The 16331-nt window shown below is 42.2% G+C and overlaps 1 protein-coding gene and 1 gene segment (V, D, J or C); both read right to left on the reverse strand.

Moving 5' to 3' along the window:
• Positions 1 to 16331, reverse strand: part of LOC110204017 (uncharacterized) — a 180725-nt gene that overhangs the window by 153399 nt on the left and 10995 nt on the right. The gene's annotated exons all lie outside the window — the stretch shown is intronic.
• Positions 8025 to 16110, reverse strand: LOC110204013 (immunoglobulin kappa variable 1-27-like). The segment is given in 2 exon segments: positions 8025 to 8513; positions 15869 to 16110. Coding segments are annotated over 2 exon segments (501 nt in total).

A 16331-nucleotide genomic window follows, 5' to 3' on the forward strand; every position in this document is an offset into this window, starting at 1 on the left:
ACCTGCCAACTGGGCCAGATCTGAAAGAGAGCACCTCAAAGCTTTCATGTCAATCAACAGTTGGATCATTCCTGTGAGCAGCTGTTGTATTTCCAGCCAGTTGAGATAGGGAGATCTAGGCCCAAGACAATTGGGGAGGGGAAGATCTCAGTGTTTCTGTCCAGGGCAGGAGCAACTGCAATTTATAGTCCCTTTGGGCCATCAAATCCCAAACAGTGACCCAGAGAAGCTTGGACTGGGACTTAATATTGGCCAATCAGTGAGAGCGAGAGTGTTGTGGATTGAAATTATAGTGTAGTATCTCCATTTGAATCTGAATGGGCTTTATCAAAGCCTGGATTTCCAGAGTTCAGTCTCAAGCAATTTGTATTCCTTTTGTCAGAACCCCCAAATGCAAGTGTATGATTCCCCATTGGGAGGAAGAGAGGAAGAAAGCAATTGAGGAAGAAAGGAAGGAATGAAGGAAGGAGCATGGCCCAATGGGACCTGAACAGTTGGGTCTCCAGTGAGGCAGCTATTACTACTCACAGACTATTGTTTGTCCTCCACTCTTTTGTAAAAAAATTATTTCATCTTAGTTTTCAATATTCCCTTTCACAAGGTTTTGAATTCTAAATTTTTCAATGAGGTCACAACTCCACCAACAATGTATTAGTATTCCACTTTTCCCACATCTTCTCTAACATTGATTATTTTCTTGTTTTTCATGTTAGCCAATCTGATAGGTGTGATATAGTACTTCAGAGTTTTTATTTTAACGTGCATTTCTCTAATCAAAAATGATTTAGAGAATTTTTTTTATATGCTGTACTTAGCTTTAATTTCTTCATCTGAAAACTGCCTGTTCATATTCTTTCACCATTTATCAATTGGAGAATGACTTGTATTCTTATCAATGTGACACAGTTCTGTAAATGTTTGAGAAATGAGGCTTTTATCAGAGACACTGGCTTCTAAAATTGTTTCACAGCTTTCTGCTTCCCTTGTAATCTTGCTTGCATTGCCTTTGTGCAAAACCTTCTTAATTTGATGTAATCCAAATTTTCCGTTTTGCATTACATAATATTTCTCTCTCGTTTGGTCATTCATTCTTCCATTCTCCATAGATCTAACAGGTAAAGTATTCCTTGCTCTCCTAATTGCTCCTAGTTTTACCTTTTCTGTCTAAATTATGCACCCGTTTTGATCTTATCTTGGAATATGGTGTAAGATGTTGGTCTGTGCCTAGTTTCTGCCATGTAGTTTTCCTGTTTTCCCAGCAGTTGTTGTCAAACAGTGAGTTCTTATCCCAGAAGCTGGAGTCTTTGGGTTTATCAAACAGTAGATTACTATAGTCACTGCCTACTGTACCTGGTTGGTTTCCATGCCTCAATTTTCTCCCCACTCCAGCCAATGCAGCACTCAGCTGTTAAATTGATTATCTGAGAGAGCAGATCTCACCATGTCACCTCTTCTACTCCAGACACTCCAATCCCTCTTTATTACCTCCAGAAGCTAATAAAAATCCTTTAAAGCCCTTCAGACCTTGGTCAATTCCTCCTTTTCCTATTTCCTCACACTCTACCCTAGTGATACTGGCCTTTTCTCTGTTTCTCATGAAGGACCCTCCTCTGACCCTGTGCCCCTTCACTGCTGTCCCATGTGCCTGGAGTGCTCTTTTTCCTCACTGCCACTTCGTGGCTTCACATGCTTCCGGTTTGCTGAGAAATAAACACATGGGGAAGCTTCCAGTTACATTCGCTTGTTACTATGATCGCCACCCCACCCCGAAATCTTTTCTCTAATACCCATACTTCATGCTGGATACAGGAATGTCTGTGGCAGGTGTCTAAGTGAATGTGCTTTTTCAGTTAAAAATTTTTAATATTGAACTTAAACACTAAGAGAAGAACATTTCCATACCTGCAGCAGAACACAGAAAGAAGATTCTGTGTGAAGCTATGAACCTCTCTTTTACACAACTTGGAAAACAATAATATAATAAAGTCCATCCCTGTCTTTGCAAGTTGTCCTGCTTATCTATACCTTCTTCTGTTCTTTTTTTGTGCATTTAAAAATGTGATTCAATGCTCTGCTTTTTTCTCCCATCATGATTGCTCTTGCTTCATTCCTGAATGAAAAATTGAGAAGAAATAAAAAAAAAAAATCCCATATAACATACAAGCACAGTCAAGCAGAATAACTCTAGGCAGTATCAGAGTTCAATTTCTGCATCTGGTGTCCATCCTCCCTTTGTCAGGTGGTTAGCACGTCATATCAGAGTTTCTCTAAAGACGTGGTTCAGAGTTGTTTGTCTTGACCATGCTGATGTCCTCATACTTGCTAATGCTGGAAGTGGCCTTGCAGCTGGTGGTGACTGTCTCCTGGAGGAAGCGATTGGACAAAGTAATAAGACAAAGGTATAATGTGATATATTTCTCATTAAACAGGATAGCAAATTTTGAGAGAAATTTCAAAATTGGAGAATCAAATTATGCTCTGGCACAACAGACATGCTTTGTTTTGCTCTCTGAATGCAACCAAAATGCTCCTTTGTGTGTCAGCAACTGACTACAAGGCTGGATGAAACTGATTCGCAGCATACTTCTGTTTATGACTCCCAAGGGCAGGATGCTTTGAACTGGACACTATTTTGAATGATGAAACTTTTTCTTATTTTGGTAGTTTATAGACATGAGTGATGGTATGTTATGCGATATGTATTCATGTTAATGATAAAAGAAACACAAAAATCCTGCAGGTATAATGTCAATGGACACCTTGACATTCTCTTGTCTTGTTGTATTTACAATCTTTCCAATTAAGAAATTCCCTTCTCACATTGTGGTTAACAGGTATGGAGGCTCTAATTTTGGCTGACAAAGGCATCCTGAGCCGGGAAGGCAGGGAGGGGGTGAGAGGGAATTACTGTGAAGATCTAAGAGCTCCTTTGTTTATCTGTCCTTGAGCTCATTTTCACAATGAGCCCCCATGCTTATTTCTGCATGTATGTTGCAGAAGCTTTCAGAGAAATAAACATGTACATGCAGCCTGGTTTTCTTTCTTTTTCTTTTTCTTTTATTTTTTAGGCAATTGTAATTAAGTGACTTGCCCAGGGTCACATAGCTAGTAAATAGCAAGTGTTTGGTCTGAGGCCAGATTTCAACTCAGGTCCTCCTGACTTCGGGGTCGGTGCTCTATCCACTGCACCACCTAGCTGCCCCAGTTTGTCTTTCTTAGAATGACCTCAGTAATGGCTGACAAAGCATAAGTCTGAAGTCTTAAAGAAAGCAGTTGAGGAATGGCTGACTAAATTAGAGTCTATAATAGTAGAACACTGTGAAAAAGCTGGTTTCAGAGAAACCAGAAAAATACATAAAAATGTACTGATGCAGAGTGACGTGAAAAGACCAGGAGAACAAATGATTGAGTAATGGCAGCACTAGGTCTATTACGTAGGCCACGCATGGTGCCTAAGCCTGTCATCCCAACTACCAGGGAGGCTGAGGCTGGTGCATTGCTTGAGCTCAGAAGTTAGGAGCAGCAGCTGGGCTGTGGCCAGATCCGGTGTGCAGACCAAGTCTGGCACCAACAGAAGCCCTGGCCTCTTCCCCCCAGGAAGCTGCCTAAAAGACCTGGCAGCTGGCCCAGATCAGAAAGAGAGCCCAAGAAAGTTTCCATACCAATCAACAGTGGGATCCAGCCTGTGAGCAGCTGGTGTATTTCCAGCCAGGTGAGATGGGGAGATTACTCACAAATCAAATTGGGAGGGGAAGCTTTCAGGGTTTCTGTCCAGAGCAGGAACAACTGCTATTTACACTCCCTTTGAGCTATGAGATATCCCAAACAGAGAGGTTTTGGCTGGGACTTATTATTGGCCAATCAGTGAGAACCAGAGTGTTGAGGATTGAAATCATAGTGAAGTCTCTCCATTTGAATCTGAATGGGCTTTATTAAAGCCTGGGTTTCCAGAGCTCAGTCACAAGCAATTTATATTTGTTTAGTCAGAGCCCTCAAATGCAAGTGTATGATTCTCCATTGGGAGGAAGAGAGGAAGAAAGAAATTGAGGAAGAAAGGAAGGAATGAGGGAAGGAGCACGGCCTAACTGGAGCTGGACAGTTGGTCAGCAGTGGGGCAGCTCCTCCTCCTCACAGATTGCTGCTCATCCTTTGTTCTTGAAGAGACTAATGACATCAGGAAGGTGAGGTTCAGAGGAAACTGGACACACCCAATCAGCATTGATTCAGATTCCTCAGGTCTCCTTGGCTAGGCCAAACCCTTTTGCTAACTTGGATTACAGGTGATTTTAAAGTGTGTAAAATTTATGAATCAGTCTCCAAATCACAGGAGATGGAATGCTTAGGGTAGTTTTGACTTCTTTTTAGGGTAGTTTTATCTTTTAATAAGCCTGAAAAATGGAGACTTTTCAGCTCTCTTAAGGAAGTGGAGAGAAAAAGTTATTCAGAGCTGTGAACTGTCAACATGTGTCTTTCTAAGAGAATCTATGAATTTATGGATAATATTTCCTTTCAAAGGGCTAAGAGTATTGGACCTTTAAGAAGACTTTTAAATGTTTATCATTAGCGTTTGTAAATACAGATTTGATTTAATTTAAGGTTATTTACCCCGGTTTACGGTTCTGTAAGGGGGTAATAGTGGAAATCACTTCTGAGGGAAGTTATTAGGATCCCATGATTGTAAAATAATTGGCATATGCTAGACAACATTAATATTATCTCTCTAATTTAAAGTAATTGCTGCACACCTGATAACTTTGAAGCAGTTTTGAAATACCAAAAGTAATAAGATGAATAACTTCTAATCAGAAAATGCAATTGATGTCATTTGAAGGTTATTATTGGTGTTATTACTGTATTTCTCAATTTTTAATCTAGATTTTGTTGCATAGGAATTGGGCCTTTTAGAAAGGAAGGGATGTAATCAAATCTTTTTGAAAACTTAACATTTAATCAAGTATATTTGGTTACAATCAAGTAATAATACTAATACTAATATTTACTCTGAAAGAAGATTTTTCATTTGAAATCTTGGCTATTATGAAAATATATATGGTGGTTGCAGGTTGTAGTTTCAACGTAAGAATGATGAGATAAATGATTCTCTGGGCAAGGTGATTTAGAAATGAATTTACCAAAATTGGTAGTGGTGGCCTTAAGTTTTAAGTACATTATAATGTGTAGGGTATTGTTACATTTTTAATTGTGTAATTAGGTAAACAATTGTATCACCTTAGCTGTTAAAAAACAATTTTTGTTATAATCTAGGTGTTATTAGATTAAGCATTGTACTGTCAGAGAAAAGGAGAAAAAAATGAATGGGTTAGGAAGTTATTAAGTCATTCTATCGGACCATGTGTTGTGATATTTTTGAAGTATTGTAATTTAAGAAATTGTAAACTTCCATGTTTTGTCTATATTTAAAGGGAAGTTTCAGCTAAAATTATTAAGTTCTCATTTATGAACATTAAGATTGTTAACTAAGTTATTTGAAGTTATTATTTAAATCAAGTATTTCCACAAGTATTTTTGTGAAAGGAAACATGGTAATTGTGCAAAGAAAGGACCTTATGAAATCTCCTTGTAATTAATTTATTCTGGTATAGTAAGAGGATAAATGGTAAGCTGTTTTCAAGAAAGGGAAATACTTTTATGAAGAAATGTTTTGGAAAATCTTTTGTGTGATTTTTAGAAGGCTTAATAAGTTTCCATTTCCAAGCCAACTTGTTGCAGTAATACTTTGATACTGATCACAATTATGTCCAAACCTCGTGTGAATTTCATTCCTAGATTTGTTGTGTCCTTGGAATGGCCTTGACGGATGTTTTCTGAGAAATAAAGTGGGAGTGAGCAGCTCAATGGGAGCAGCATGTAATGAGCTGTAAATGGGGAAGATCTTGCTGTTTTGATCTGAATTCATTCCATGGCCTAAAGAAGAGTTCAGAATGAGTGTTTGAACTTATCATATGTATAAGATTCAATTCCTGAAGTATTTTATGATATTTGAGGAGGAACATGTGTAGGAATGCACCAAACTACTTCAGGCCCACTTTAAAGAGGTTCCCTAACCAATGTGAGATCATAGTCACCTCTGAAACTGATTAGGGAACTTGCAATTCCCGACCTTATGGGACTGATACCTGACTTTATTCTGAGTGTAACTTCAGGTGTGGTTATCAAGATGAGCCACTGACTCATGATGCCAGGGTTTATGGGAAGGTTGGGAGGACGAGTATTCTGCGTAAGCTGAAGTAGGGTTCTCCTGACTCACTTTGCCCACTGTGGCACCTGGCCGACTTTAAGCCTGGCTCAATGCAGTTGGTCATTATATAACATCTGTCTGGAATTGGCATGAAGTTAGGGAAACATTGTTCCCTTACTTTAGTTTTTGGTCCCTTTTCTTTTATGGTCCATTTCTGTAATAAAAGTTTGTAACCAGCTTGTTAAATCCATTTAATACTAGCTTGGTACTGGAACATCTGAGGTTATTATAGTAAGATGCAATTATAAGATTGAGCTATTTTTCGGGTACCTTTTCTAGCCCCTTCCTCACACCAGGAGGTGAGCAGTGTGGTCCTTCAAAAAGGCTGCTCAGACACCCAGGGGGCTGCTGAATCCCACTGCTGCTTCCAGTGAGAAGACAACCCTATGGCCTGGGTAGCCTGTGTGCAGGGTTGTGAGTAGAGCCCCCTGTGTAACCGCACCTGCTATTTGTCACTTGCCTTTTGCCACAGGGCTCTGAAATATGTAAAAACGACCAAATGGTATGGGTGATGTCCTTCGATTCATGTGTGATTTGCCATTAAGTGCCACACCGTTGTGTGAAGTTGTCAGCCTCCCTCTCCCCTCGACTATAATCACAGTCCATTGGCAGGATAGTCAGGATGACTGGTGATGGCTGCACGTGCAGTGGGTGGCCTTGGCCTTTTTGATGTCTAACCAAGCTCCAATCAGCCAGGTGAGGTAGGGAGATCTACTCCCAAAACAATTTGGAAGGGGAAGATCCTAGGGTTTCTGTTCAGAACAGTGGCAATTGCTGTTTACCCTCCCTTTGAGCCATCAAATCCCTAACAGTGACCCAGAGAAGGGACATCTTTTGATTCATGTGTGAACTGTGTTTAAGTGAGGCAGAGTTGCATGAAGTGGACAGCCTCCTCTCTCCTCCAGAGTGATCAGAGTCCAGCGGCAGGACAGAGTCAAGATGACTGGTGATGGCTCGAGATGCAGTGGGTGACCTTAGCGTCCTCAATGTTTAACCAAGCTCTGAGTACTGCTCGGTGCCTGCTTCACCTACTTTCATGGCCATTGGAATGAATAATTCTCATCTGCCATTCTGCCAGGGGAACTTTTCACAGCTTTGGTGTAGACACCCTAATTTACCGAAGGGTTTGAGACCCTTGGTTACTTTTAACCTGGTTACCTATATTTGTGTTTGTATGTGTGTCTGTGTGTCTGTGTGCCTCTGTGTGTGTGTGTGTGTGTGTGTGTTTATGTGACTACTTTGGTCCCCTTGAATACTTGTGTGCTTGTGGTCATGAATGCTAATTCCTCTACCCGCTCTCTGATCTGGCTCCAGTGCTGCTGGTCTGTCCAGGCCCTGCCTCTCATCATGGGGAGGGCAATATCCTGGCCCTACAAGAATAGGGATAGCAGGCCTGTTGTCCTCAAATCAGGTTCTCAGGCATCTATCCCTGCAGATGGGAGTCATGAATGATTGCACAGCGCCAGTGAGTTCCCAGGGTGAGGAGAAAGACTAGATCCATTGTATAAATGAGGTTGCCTCAAGAATTTTGGGGACTGTTCCACACACCTTGTCTATGCCACCTGGGGAAAAACAGACAGAGCTGAGAGTCCAGGTCCATTCCCCTGCATTGTCTATAGTCTCCTCTTCAGAAGCAGCTCAGGTCTCCGGACTTAGGATTGGGAGCAGAGGACAGAGTAAGAATGAGAAGCAGACCACATGGGAAGATTTGTGGTCCTTGGCTAAAGCCTACCAGGCAGAAGATTCTTTCTCTTCCTCCTTTTTCTTTCTTCTTCGTCTTTGTACCCCAACCGGGGTCTCTTTCACAAATGGCTCCTGCAGCAATACTGAATTGGGCCCAGTTCTCCCCTGAGGGCGATGGTTTTCTCAAGCCTGTGACTCTGGGGAAGCAGCTGCTCCCCTCTGCTGAAGGGCTGAGCAGCCTGGAGGTTTTTGTTCAGGGCTGAAACACTGTGGGAATGCATAATTATAACCCGCAAACAGTAGTAATCTGCCACGTCCTCAGCCTCCACTGCACTGATGGTGAAGGTGAAATCTGTCCCAGAGCCACTGCCACTGAACCGGTCAGGGACCCCAGACTGCAGGGTGGAAGCAGCATAGATCAGGAGCCTGGGAGACTGTCCTGGTTTCTGCTGGTACCAGGCCATACTATTGCTAACGCTGGAACTGGCCTTGCAGCTGATGGTGACTTGGTCTCCTGCAGCCACAGACAGGGAGGCTGGGGACTGGGTCAGCTCAATGGCTGCCTGGGATTCTAAAGGAGAAGAAGAAAGAGATTTCAGTGAATGAAGCATCCTGTGTAGAGACAGAGAATGCAGGAGTAGTTCCCTTAACCTCAGGCTGTGTCAGAGATGCTCACTGGAAAACTCCTGTTTTTAAAGTGATGCCAAACTATGGGTCATTGGAAGTCTTACCTTGAGGCCAGAGCAGTAGGATCCAGAGGAGCAAGGACTGGGAGAGCATTGTGACCCTGGCAGAGCTGGAGGCAGAGAGCTCTGAGCTCAGAGGGAGACAGATGGGAGATATTTGTATCTCAGGCTGGGTTTGAGAAGGTGCCTTGGATATCACCATGCAAAACAGTGCTGGCCCAGCCTGAAGTGAAGGACCCCAGGAGTGGTTATATTCACATGGAGGGAGTGGCCCGATTGTATTTCCTGGAAGGCTTCCCCTCACATGGCCTCTGTTTTTATTGCTGTTTTAAATGCACCTGCCTTAGGCTGGACATGGTGGTGGCTGTGGCAGGTGGCCAGTTGTGGTTATAAGCAGGGGAAGCCTGTCTACCTTCCCAGGAGAGATCTGATGGCTCTGGGTCTAGAGACCAAGAGTTGACAAGGGTCTATGCAAAGAACAGAATGAAGAAAGAGAGGAAGGAGCTGAGTGAGAAAGAAAACTGAGATCAGGGAAGTAACAAAATTTATAGAGAGTTAAGGGCCCAGGCTTAGATGAAATGGAGATGGGTGTGTGTGTGGTGGGGAAGAGGGAGAATTGGAGATTCTATGGTTTACTAGGTGTTGGGAGGAGAATGTGTCCTTGCATTGTTGAGGAGAAACGTTTATTCTTCTCTTCTGTGTTTCTGTTATATCTTTCTGAAAGCTAAAAAAAAAAAAAAAGATTGCTGGTCTTAACCTTTTTTTTTGTAGATGGGGAAACTGAGGCCAAAAGGAGCAAAATGATTATTGAATGGCTTTCTTCCTATTAAAGTACATCTTCTCCTTTCCTCCCTGATGTCTTGGCACAGCCTGCCTCACTTAGGTCCAGTGCAAGTCAAGCTCCCTCCTGATGTCATTGGTCTCTGCAGAAAGAACAATAAACAAGAACAACTGACCAGCCCCCATCTTGGAATCTTTCCCTATAGACAAAACCAGCTGGAGCCAGGCTGGCCCCTGACATTCTTACCCCTTCTGTTAGGATTCAGGGCATTAAGGTGAGAGCAACCATTTGTGAGAAGATGACTCATCATATGGAAGAAATGAGGAAGGAAAGAGAGAAGGAAGGAGCATTGCCCAGCTGGAACTGAACAGTTGGATCCCCAGTGGGGCAGCTACTACTACTCATAGATTGTTGTTTGTAGTACACATTCTTTTAAAAAAATACATTTTCTTTTAGTTTTCAACATTCACTTTTATAAGATTTTGAATTCTACAGTTTTGCACCTACTTAATACTCCACCATCAGTGAGTTAGTGTTCTAATTTTTACATATCTCCAGCATTTATCATTTTCCTCTTCTGTCATGTTAACTAATACAACAGGTGTGAGATGGTACCTAAGAGTTCTTTTAATGTGCAGTTTCTCTAATCCATAGTGATTAAGAGCATTTTTTTTTCATGTGACTATAGATAGCTTTAATTTCTGCATCTGAAAACTGCCTGTTCATATCCTTTGACCATTTGTCAATTGGGAATGACTTGTATTCTTATAAATTTGTCTCAGTTCTCTCTGTATTTTAGAAATGAGGCCTTTATCAGAGATAGTGGCTGTAATAATTATTTCCAGCTTTCTGCTTCCTTTCTAATCTTGGTTGTATGGGTTTGTTTGTGCAAAATTTTAAATTAATATAATCACAATCACCATTTTGCATTTCATAACGTTCTCTTTTTCTTGTTTTGTCATAAGTTCTTCCCTGCTCCATATATCTGACAGGTAAACTCTTCCTCGCTCTCCTAATTGCTTACAGTATCAGTATTTATATCTAAATCCTGTACTCTTTTCGACTCTATCTTGATATGGTGTGTAAGATGTTGTTCTGTGCCTAATTTCTGCCATACTATTTTCATTTTCCTAGCATTTTTTGTCAAATACTTAGTTCTTATCCCAAAAGCTGGAGTCTTTGAGTTTATCAAATAGTTAACGTTTGTTATTTATTCTAAGTTGCCAACTGATATGTCTTCTAAGAGCCTGTCAGGTGTTTCTGAGTACTCCCACAGCTGCCACCTTGTGGATGTGTACTCCTGGATCATCTGAAGGCACCAGCTACAAGTGGACATCTCTTCCCACTCTGTGAGGAAGAGTGAAGTCTTCCCTATACCTGGACTGGCCTGCAGGAGCATCTTTGGGCACACCTTTGACCAAAAGGAGGGGATATGAACCATTTTTGAGCCCCCAAGACCTGAGAAAATCCTAAAACCTAGATTGGACAATCAGGAGAAAGACATTTTTGGCCTGCTCTGAGCTTAACCTACCATAATGCTTTGCATGCTCTGGCATAACAGACATGCTTTGTTTTGCTCTCTGAGTGCAACCAAAATGCTCCTTCCTGTGTCAGCAACTAACTAAAGGCTGGATGAAACTGATCAGGAGTATTCTTCTTTTTATGACTCCCAAGGGCAGGATGCTTTGAACTGGACATTGTCATGAATGATGAGACTTTTCCTTATATTGGTATTTTATGGACATGCATTATGCTACGTTATGCTATAAGTATTCATGTTAATGATAAAAGAAACACAGAAATCCTGCATCTATAATGTCAATGGACACCTTGACATTCTCTTATCTTATTGTATTTACAATCTATCCAACTAAGAAATTCCCTTCTCATATTATGGTTAACACCTATGGAGACTCTAATTTTGGCTGACATAGGCATCATGAGCCAGGAAAGGAGGGAGGTGAGTGGGAATTACTGTGAAGATCTAAGAGCCCCTTTGTTTATCTGTCCTTGGGCTCATTTTCACAATGAGCTCCTATGCTTATCTCTGTATGCATGTTCCAGAAGCTTTGAGAGAAAAACGCATGTACATGCAGCCTGGTTTTGTTTGTCTTTCTTTTTCTTTTTTTTTTTAGGCAATTGTGATTAAGTGACTTGCCCAGGGTCACACAGCTAGTAAATACCAAGTGTTTGGTCTGAGGCCAGACTTGAACTCAGGTCCTCCTGACTTCAGGGTCGGTGCTCTATCCACTGCACCACCTAGCTGCCCCAGTTTGTCTTTCTTAGAATGACCTCAGTAATGGCTGACAAAGCATAAGTCTGAAGTCTTAAAGAAAGCAGTTGGGGAATGGCTGACTAAATTAGAGTCTATAATAGTAGTACACTGTGAAAAAGCTGGTTTCGGAGAAACCAGAGAAAGTTATAAAAATGTGCTGATGCAGACTGACATGAAAAAACCAAGAGATCAAATGATTGAGTAATAACAACACTAGGCCTGGTACATAGCCATGCACGGTGGCCCAAGCTTGTCGTCCCTGCTACCAGGGAGGCTGAGGCTGGTATACTGCTTGAGGTCAGAAGTTAGGAGCAGCAGGTAGGCTGTGGCCAGATTCGGTGTCCAGACCAAGTCTGCCACCAGTAGTCGCCCTGGCCTCTTTCTCCCCAAGAGGCTGCCTAAAAACCTGCCAACTGGCCCAGATCAGAAAGAGAGCACCTCAGACTTTCACATCAATCAACAGTGGGATCCAGCCTGTGAGCAGCTGTTGCATTTCCAGCCAGTTGACATTGGGAGACATAGGCCCAAAACGCTTTGGGAGGGGAAGATCTCAGGGTTTCTGTCCAGAGCAGGAACAACTGCTATTTACACTCCCTTTGGCCCATCAAATCCCAAACAGTGACCCAGGGAGGCTTGGGCTGGGACTTAATATTGGCCAGTCAGTGAGAGCCAGAGTGTTGTGTATTGAAATCATAGTGAAGCATTTCAATTTGAATCTGAATGGGCTTTATCAAAGCCTGGTTTTCCAGAGTTCGGTTTCAAGCAATTTATATTCCTTTGGTCAGAGCCCCCAAATGCAAGTGTATGATTCACCATTGGGAGGAAGAGAGGAAGAAAGAAATTGAGGAAGAAAGGAAGAAGTGAAGGAAGGAGCATTGCCCAACTGGAACTGGACTGTTGGTTCCTCAGTGAGGCATCTATTACTACTCACAGACAATTGTTGTCCTCCTTTCTTTTTTTAAAAAATAATTTATTTTTAGTTTTCAATATTCACTTTTATAAGATTTTGAGCTCTAAATTTTTCAATCAGTTCACAACTCTACCAACAATGTATTAGTATCCCACTTTTCCCACATCTTCTCTAACATTTATCATTTTCTTGTTTTGTCAAGTTAGCCAATCTGATAGGTGTGATGCTACTTCAGAGTTTTTTTTATTGCATTTCTCTAATCAATAATGATTTAGAGCATTTTTTTATGCTATACTTAGCTTTAATTTCTTCATCTGAAAACTGCCTGTTCATATTCTTTGACCATTTATCAATTGGAGAATGACTTGTATTTCTTCATTTGACACAGTTCTGTATATGTTTGAGAAATGAGGCTTTTATCAGAAACACTGGCTTCTAAAATTGTTTCCAAGCTTCCTGCTTCCCTTGTAATCTTGATTGCATTGCCTTTGTCCAAAACCTTTTTAACTAAATGTAATCAAAATTTTCCATTTTGCATTTCATAATGTTTCCCTCTGTTGTTTGGTCATTCATTCTTCCATTCTCCATAGATCTAACAGGTAAAGTATTCCTTGCTCTCCTAATTGCTCCTAGTTTTACCCTTTATGTCTACATCGTGCACCCATTTTGACCTTATCTTGGTATATGGTGTAAGATGTTGGTCTAGGCCTAGTTTCTGCACACGTGGTTTTCCTGTTTTCCCAGCAGCTGTTGTCAAACAGTGAGTTCTTATTCCAGAAGCTGGAGTCTTTGGGTTTATCAACAGTAGATTACTACAGTCATTGCCTCCTGTGTCTTGTGCACATAACCTATCCCGCTGATCTACCACTCTATTTTTTAGTGAGTACCAAGAAATTTTGATGATTGCTGCCTTAACATACAGTTTTAGATCTTGAATGGCTAGGCCACCTTCCCTTGCATTTCTTTAATTAATTCCCTTGATATTCTGGACTCTTTGTTCTTCCAGATGAATTTTGTTTTTATATTTTCTAGCTCTGCAAAATAATATTTTAACTGATATGGCAGTGAATAAGTAAATTAATTTGGGTAGAGTTGATATTTTTATTATGTTAGCCTGGTCTACCCATGAGCAGCTGATATTTTTCCCATTATTTAGATCTGATTTCTCCTTCATTCTTCAGAGGATCAGTGACATCAGGAAGGTGATGTCTTGACTTACAAGTGAACTGGATTAAGTGATGCAGGGCTGTGCAAAGGAACAGTCACACTCTCACCTCCAGAGCTATCTGGGTCCAGGGGCAAGACATAGACAGGATGTCTGGGTCCAGTGGCAAGACAGGATGACTGTAGATGGTCACTGAAACCTGAGAAAGAGAAATGAAAGCCTGAGACCTGGGAATGAGCTCTGTCCCACTGCATCTGGGGCCATCTTGCTTATCATCTTGATCTATGTCTTACTACTGGCCTCTGATAAGCCTGAAGGAGAGAGTGAGACCGATGTCTTTGCACAACCCTGCCTCACTTAAATCCAATTCACATATGGATAACGTCCTCCTGAGGAGGAAGTGATTGGACAAAGTAATAAGACTGAGGTGTAATTGTGACACATTTCTAATTAAATAGGATGGCCAATTTGAGAGAAAAACAACAAGATTCGACTGTTTCCTCTAAGAATTACATACATGTCTGAATGGGCTTTATCAAAGCTGGTTTTCCAGAGCTCAGTCTGAAGCAATTTATATTCCTTTGGTGAGCCCCCAAATGCAAGTGTGATTCCCCATGGGGAGGAAGGGAGTAAGAAAGAAATTGAGGAGGAAAGGGAGAAATGAGGGACAGCTGGGTGGCACAGTAGATAGAACCTTGCCTGTGAGATCGGGAGGATCTGAGTTCAAATCCAGCCTTAGACCAAACACTTGACACTTACTTATTATCTGTGTGACCCTGGGCAAGTCACTTAACCCCAATTGCCCTAAAAAAAATGAAAGAAAGGAAGGAATGAAGGAAGAAGCATTGCCTAACTGGAGCTAGAGAGTTGTGGACCCCACTGGGGCAGCTACTACCCTTCACAGATTGCTGTTTGTCCTTCATTCTTTTTCTTAAAAAATTATTTATTTTTCGTTTTCCACATTCACTTTGATAAGCTATTGAGTACTAAATTTTTGGACCACTTTACAACTCCCCTAACAATGCATTAGTGTTCTAATTGTTACACATCTTCCCCAGTGGGGCAGCTATGCCTCTTCACAGATGGTTGCTCATCCTTTGTTCTTGAAGAGACTAATGACATCAGGAAGGTGATGTTTTAACTTGGAGGTGAATTGGATTTAAGCGAGGCAAGGCTGTGCAAAGTCCAGAGTCTCACTCTCTGCTCCAGAGCCATCTGAGTCCAGTAGTAAGATAACAGGATGACTGGAGTTGGCCTCTGAGACCAGAGAAAGAGAAGTGAAAACCTGAGACCTAGGAAATACCTCTCTTCCATTGGATTCATGGCCATCACATTGTGTTCACCTAGAGGGCAGAGTAAGAATGAGGCAAGCTCCTGGAAGCAGCCTCCATGGCAAGGTTTGTGGTTGGCTAAAGCACACAGGCAGAAGATTCTTTCTCTTCCTCCTTTTTCTCTCTCTTCTTCTGCTTTGTACCTCAGCCAGGGTCCCTGAGACAAAGGGCTCTGGCAGCAGGGCTGAATTGGGCCCAGTTCTCCCCTGAGGGCAGTGGTTGCTGCAAGCCTCTGACTCTGGGGAAGCAGCTGCTGCCCTCTGCTGAAGGGCTGAGCAGCCTGGGGAGGTTTTTGTTCGGGGCTGAAACACTGTGGGAATGGGTAACTATTATATTGAAAACAGTAATAATCTGCCACATCCTCAGCCTCCACTGCACTGATGGTGAAGGTGAAATCTGTCCCAGAGCCACTGCCACTGAACCGGGCAGGGACCCCAGACTGCAGGGGGAAAGCATAATAGATCAGGAGCCTGGGAGACTGTCCTGGTTTCTGCTGGTACCAGGCCATCCACTTGCTAACGCTGGAACTGGCCTTGCAGCTGATGGTGACTTGGTCTCCTGCCGCCACAGACAGGAAGGCTGGGGACTGGGTCAGCTCAATGGCTGCCTGGGATTCTAAAGGAGAAGAAGAAAGGGATTGCAGTGAATAAAGCATCCTGTGTAGAGACAGTGAATGCAGGAGTAGTTCCCTTACCCTCAGCCTGAGTCGGAGATGCCCACTGGAATACTCTTTCGGTCTCTAAAGTGACGCCAAACTATGGCTCATTGGAAATCTTACCTTGAGGCCAGAGCAGTAGCAACCAGAGGAGCAAGGACTGGGAGAGCATGGTGACCTTGGCAGAGCTGGAGGCAGAGAGCTCTGAGCTTAGAGGGAGACAGATGGGAGATATTTGTATCTCAGGCTGGGTTTGTAAAAAGTCCCTTGGATGTCACCATGCAAAACAGTGCTGGCCCAGCCTGAAGTGAAGGACCCCATGAGTGGTTATAAGCAAAAGTAGGGAGTGGCCCAATTGTATTTCCTTGAAGGTGTGACCTCATGTGGCCTTTTTTTTAATTGCTGTATTAAATGTATGTGCCCTAGACTGGACATGGTGGTGGCTGTGGTAGGTGTCCCATTGTGTTTATAAGCGGGGGAAGCCTGTGTAGTTTCCCAGGGGTGATGACATAGCTCTGAGTCTAGATACCAAGAGTTGATTAGCGTCTATGCAAAGTACAGAATGAAGAAAGAGAGGAAGGAGCTG

The sequence above is a fragment of the Phascolarctos cinereus genome, unplaced genomic scaffold, assembly GCF_003287225.1.
Source record: "Phascolarctos cinereus isolate Bilbo 61053 unplaced genomic scaffold, phaCin_HiC Scaffold_2;HRSCAF=192, whole genome shotgun sequence".
Taxonomy (NCBI): Eukaryota; Metazoa; Chordata; class Mammalia; order Diprotodontia; family Phascolarctidae; genus Phascolarctos; species Phascolarctos cinereus.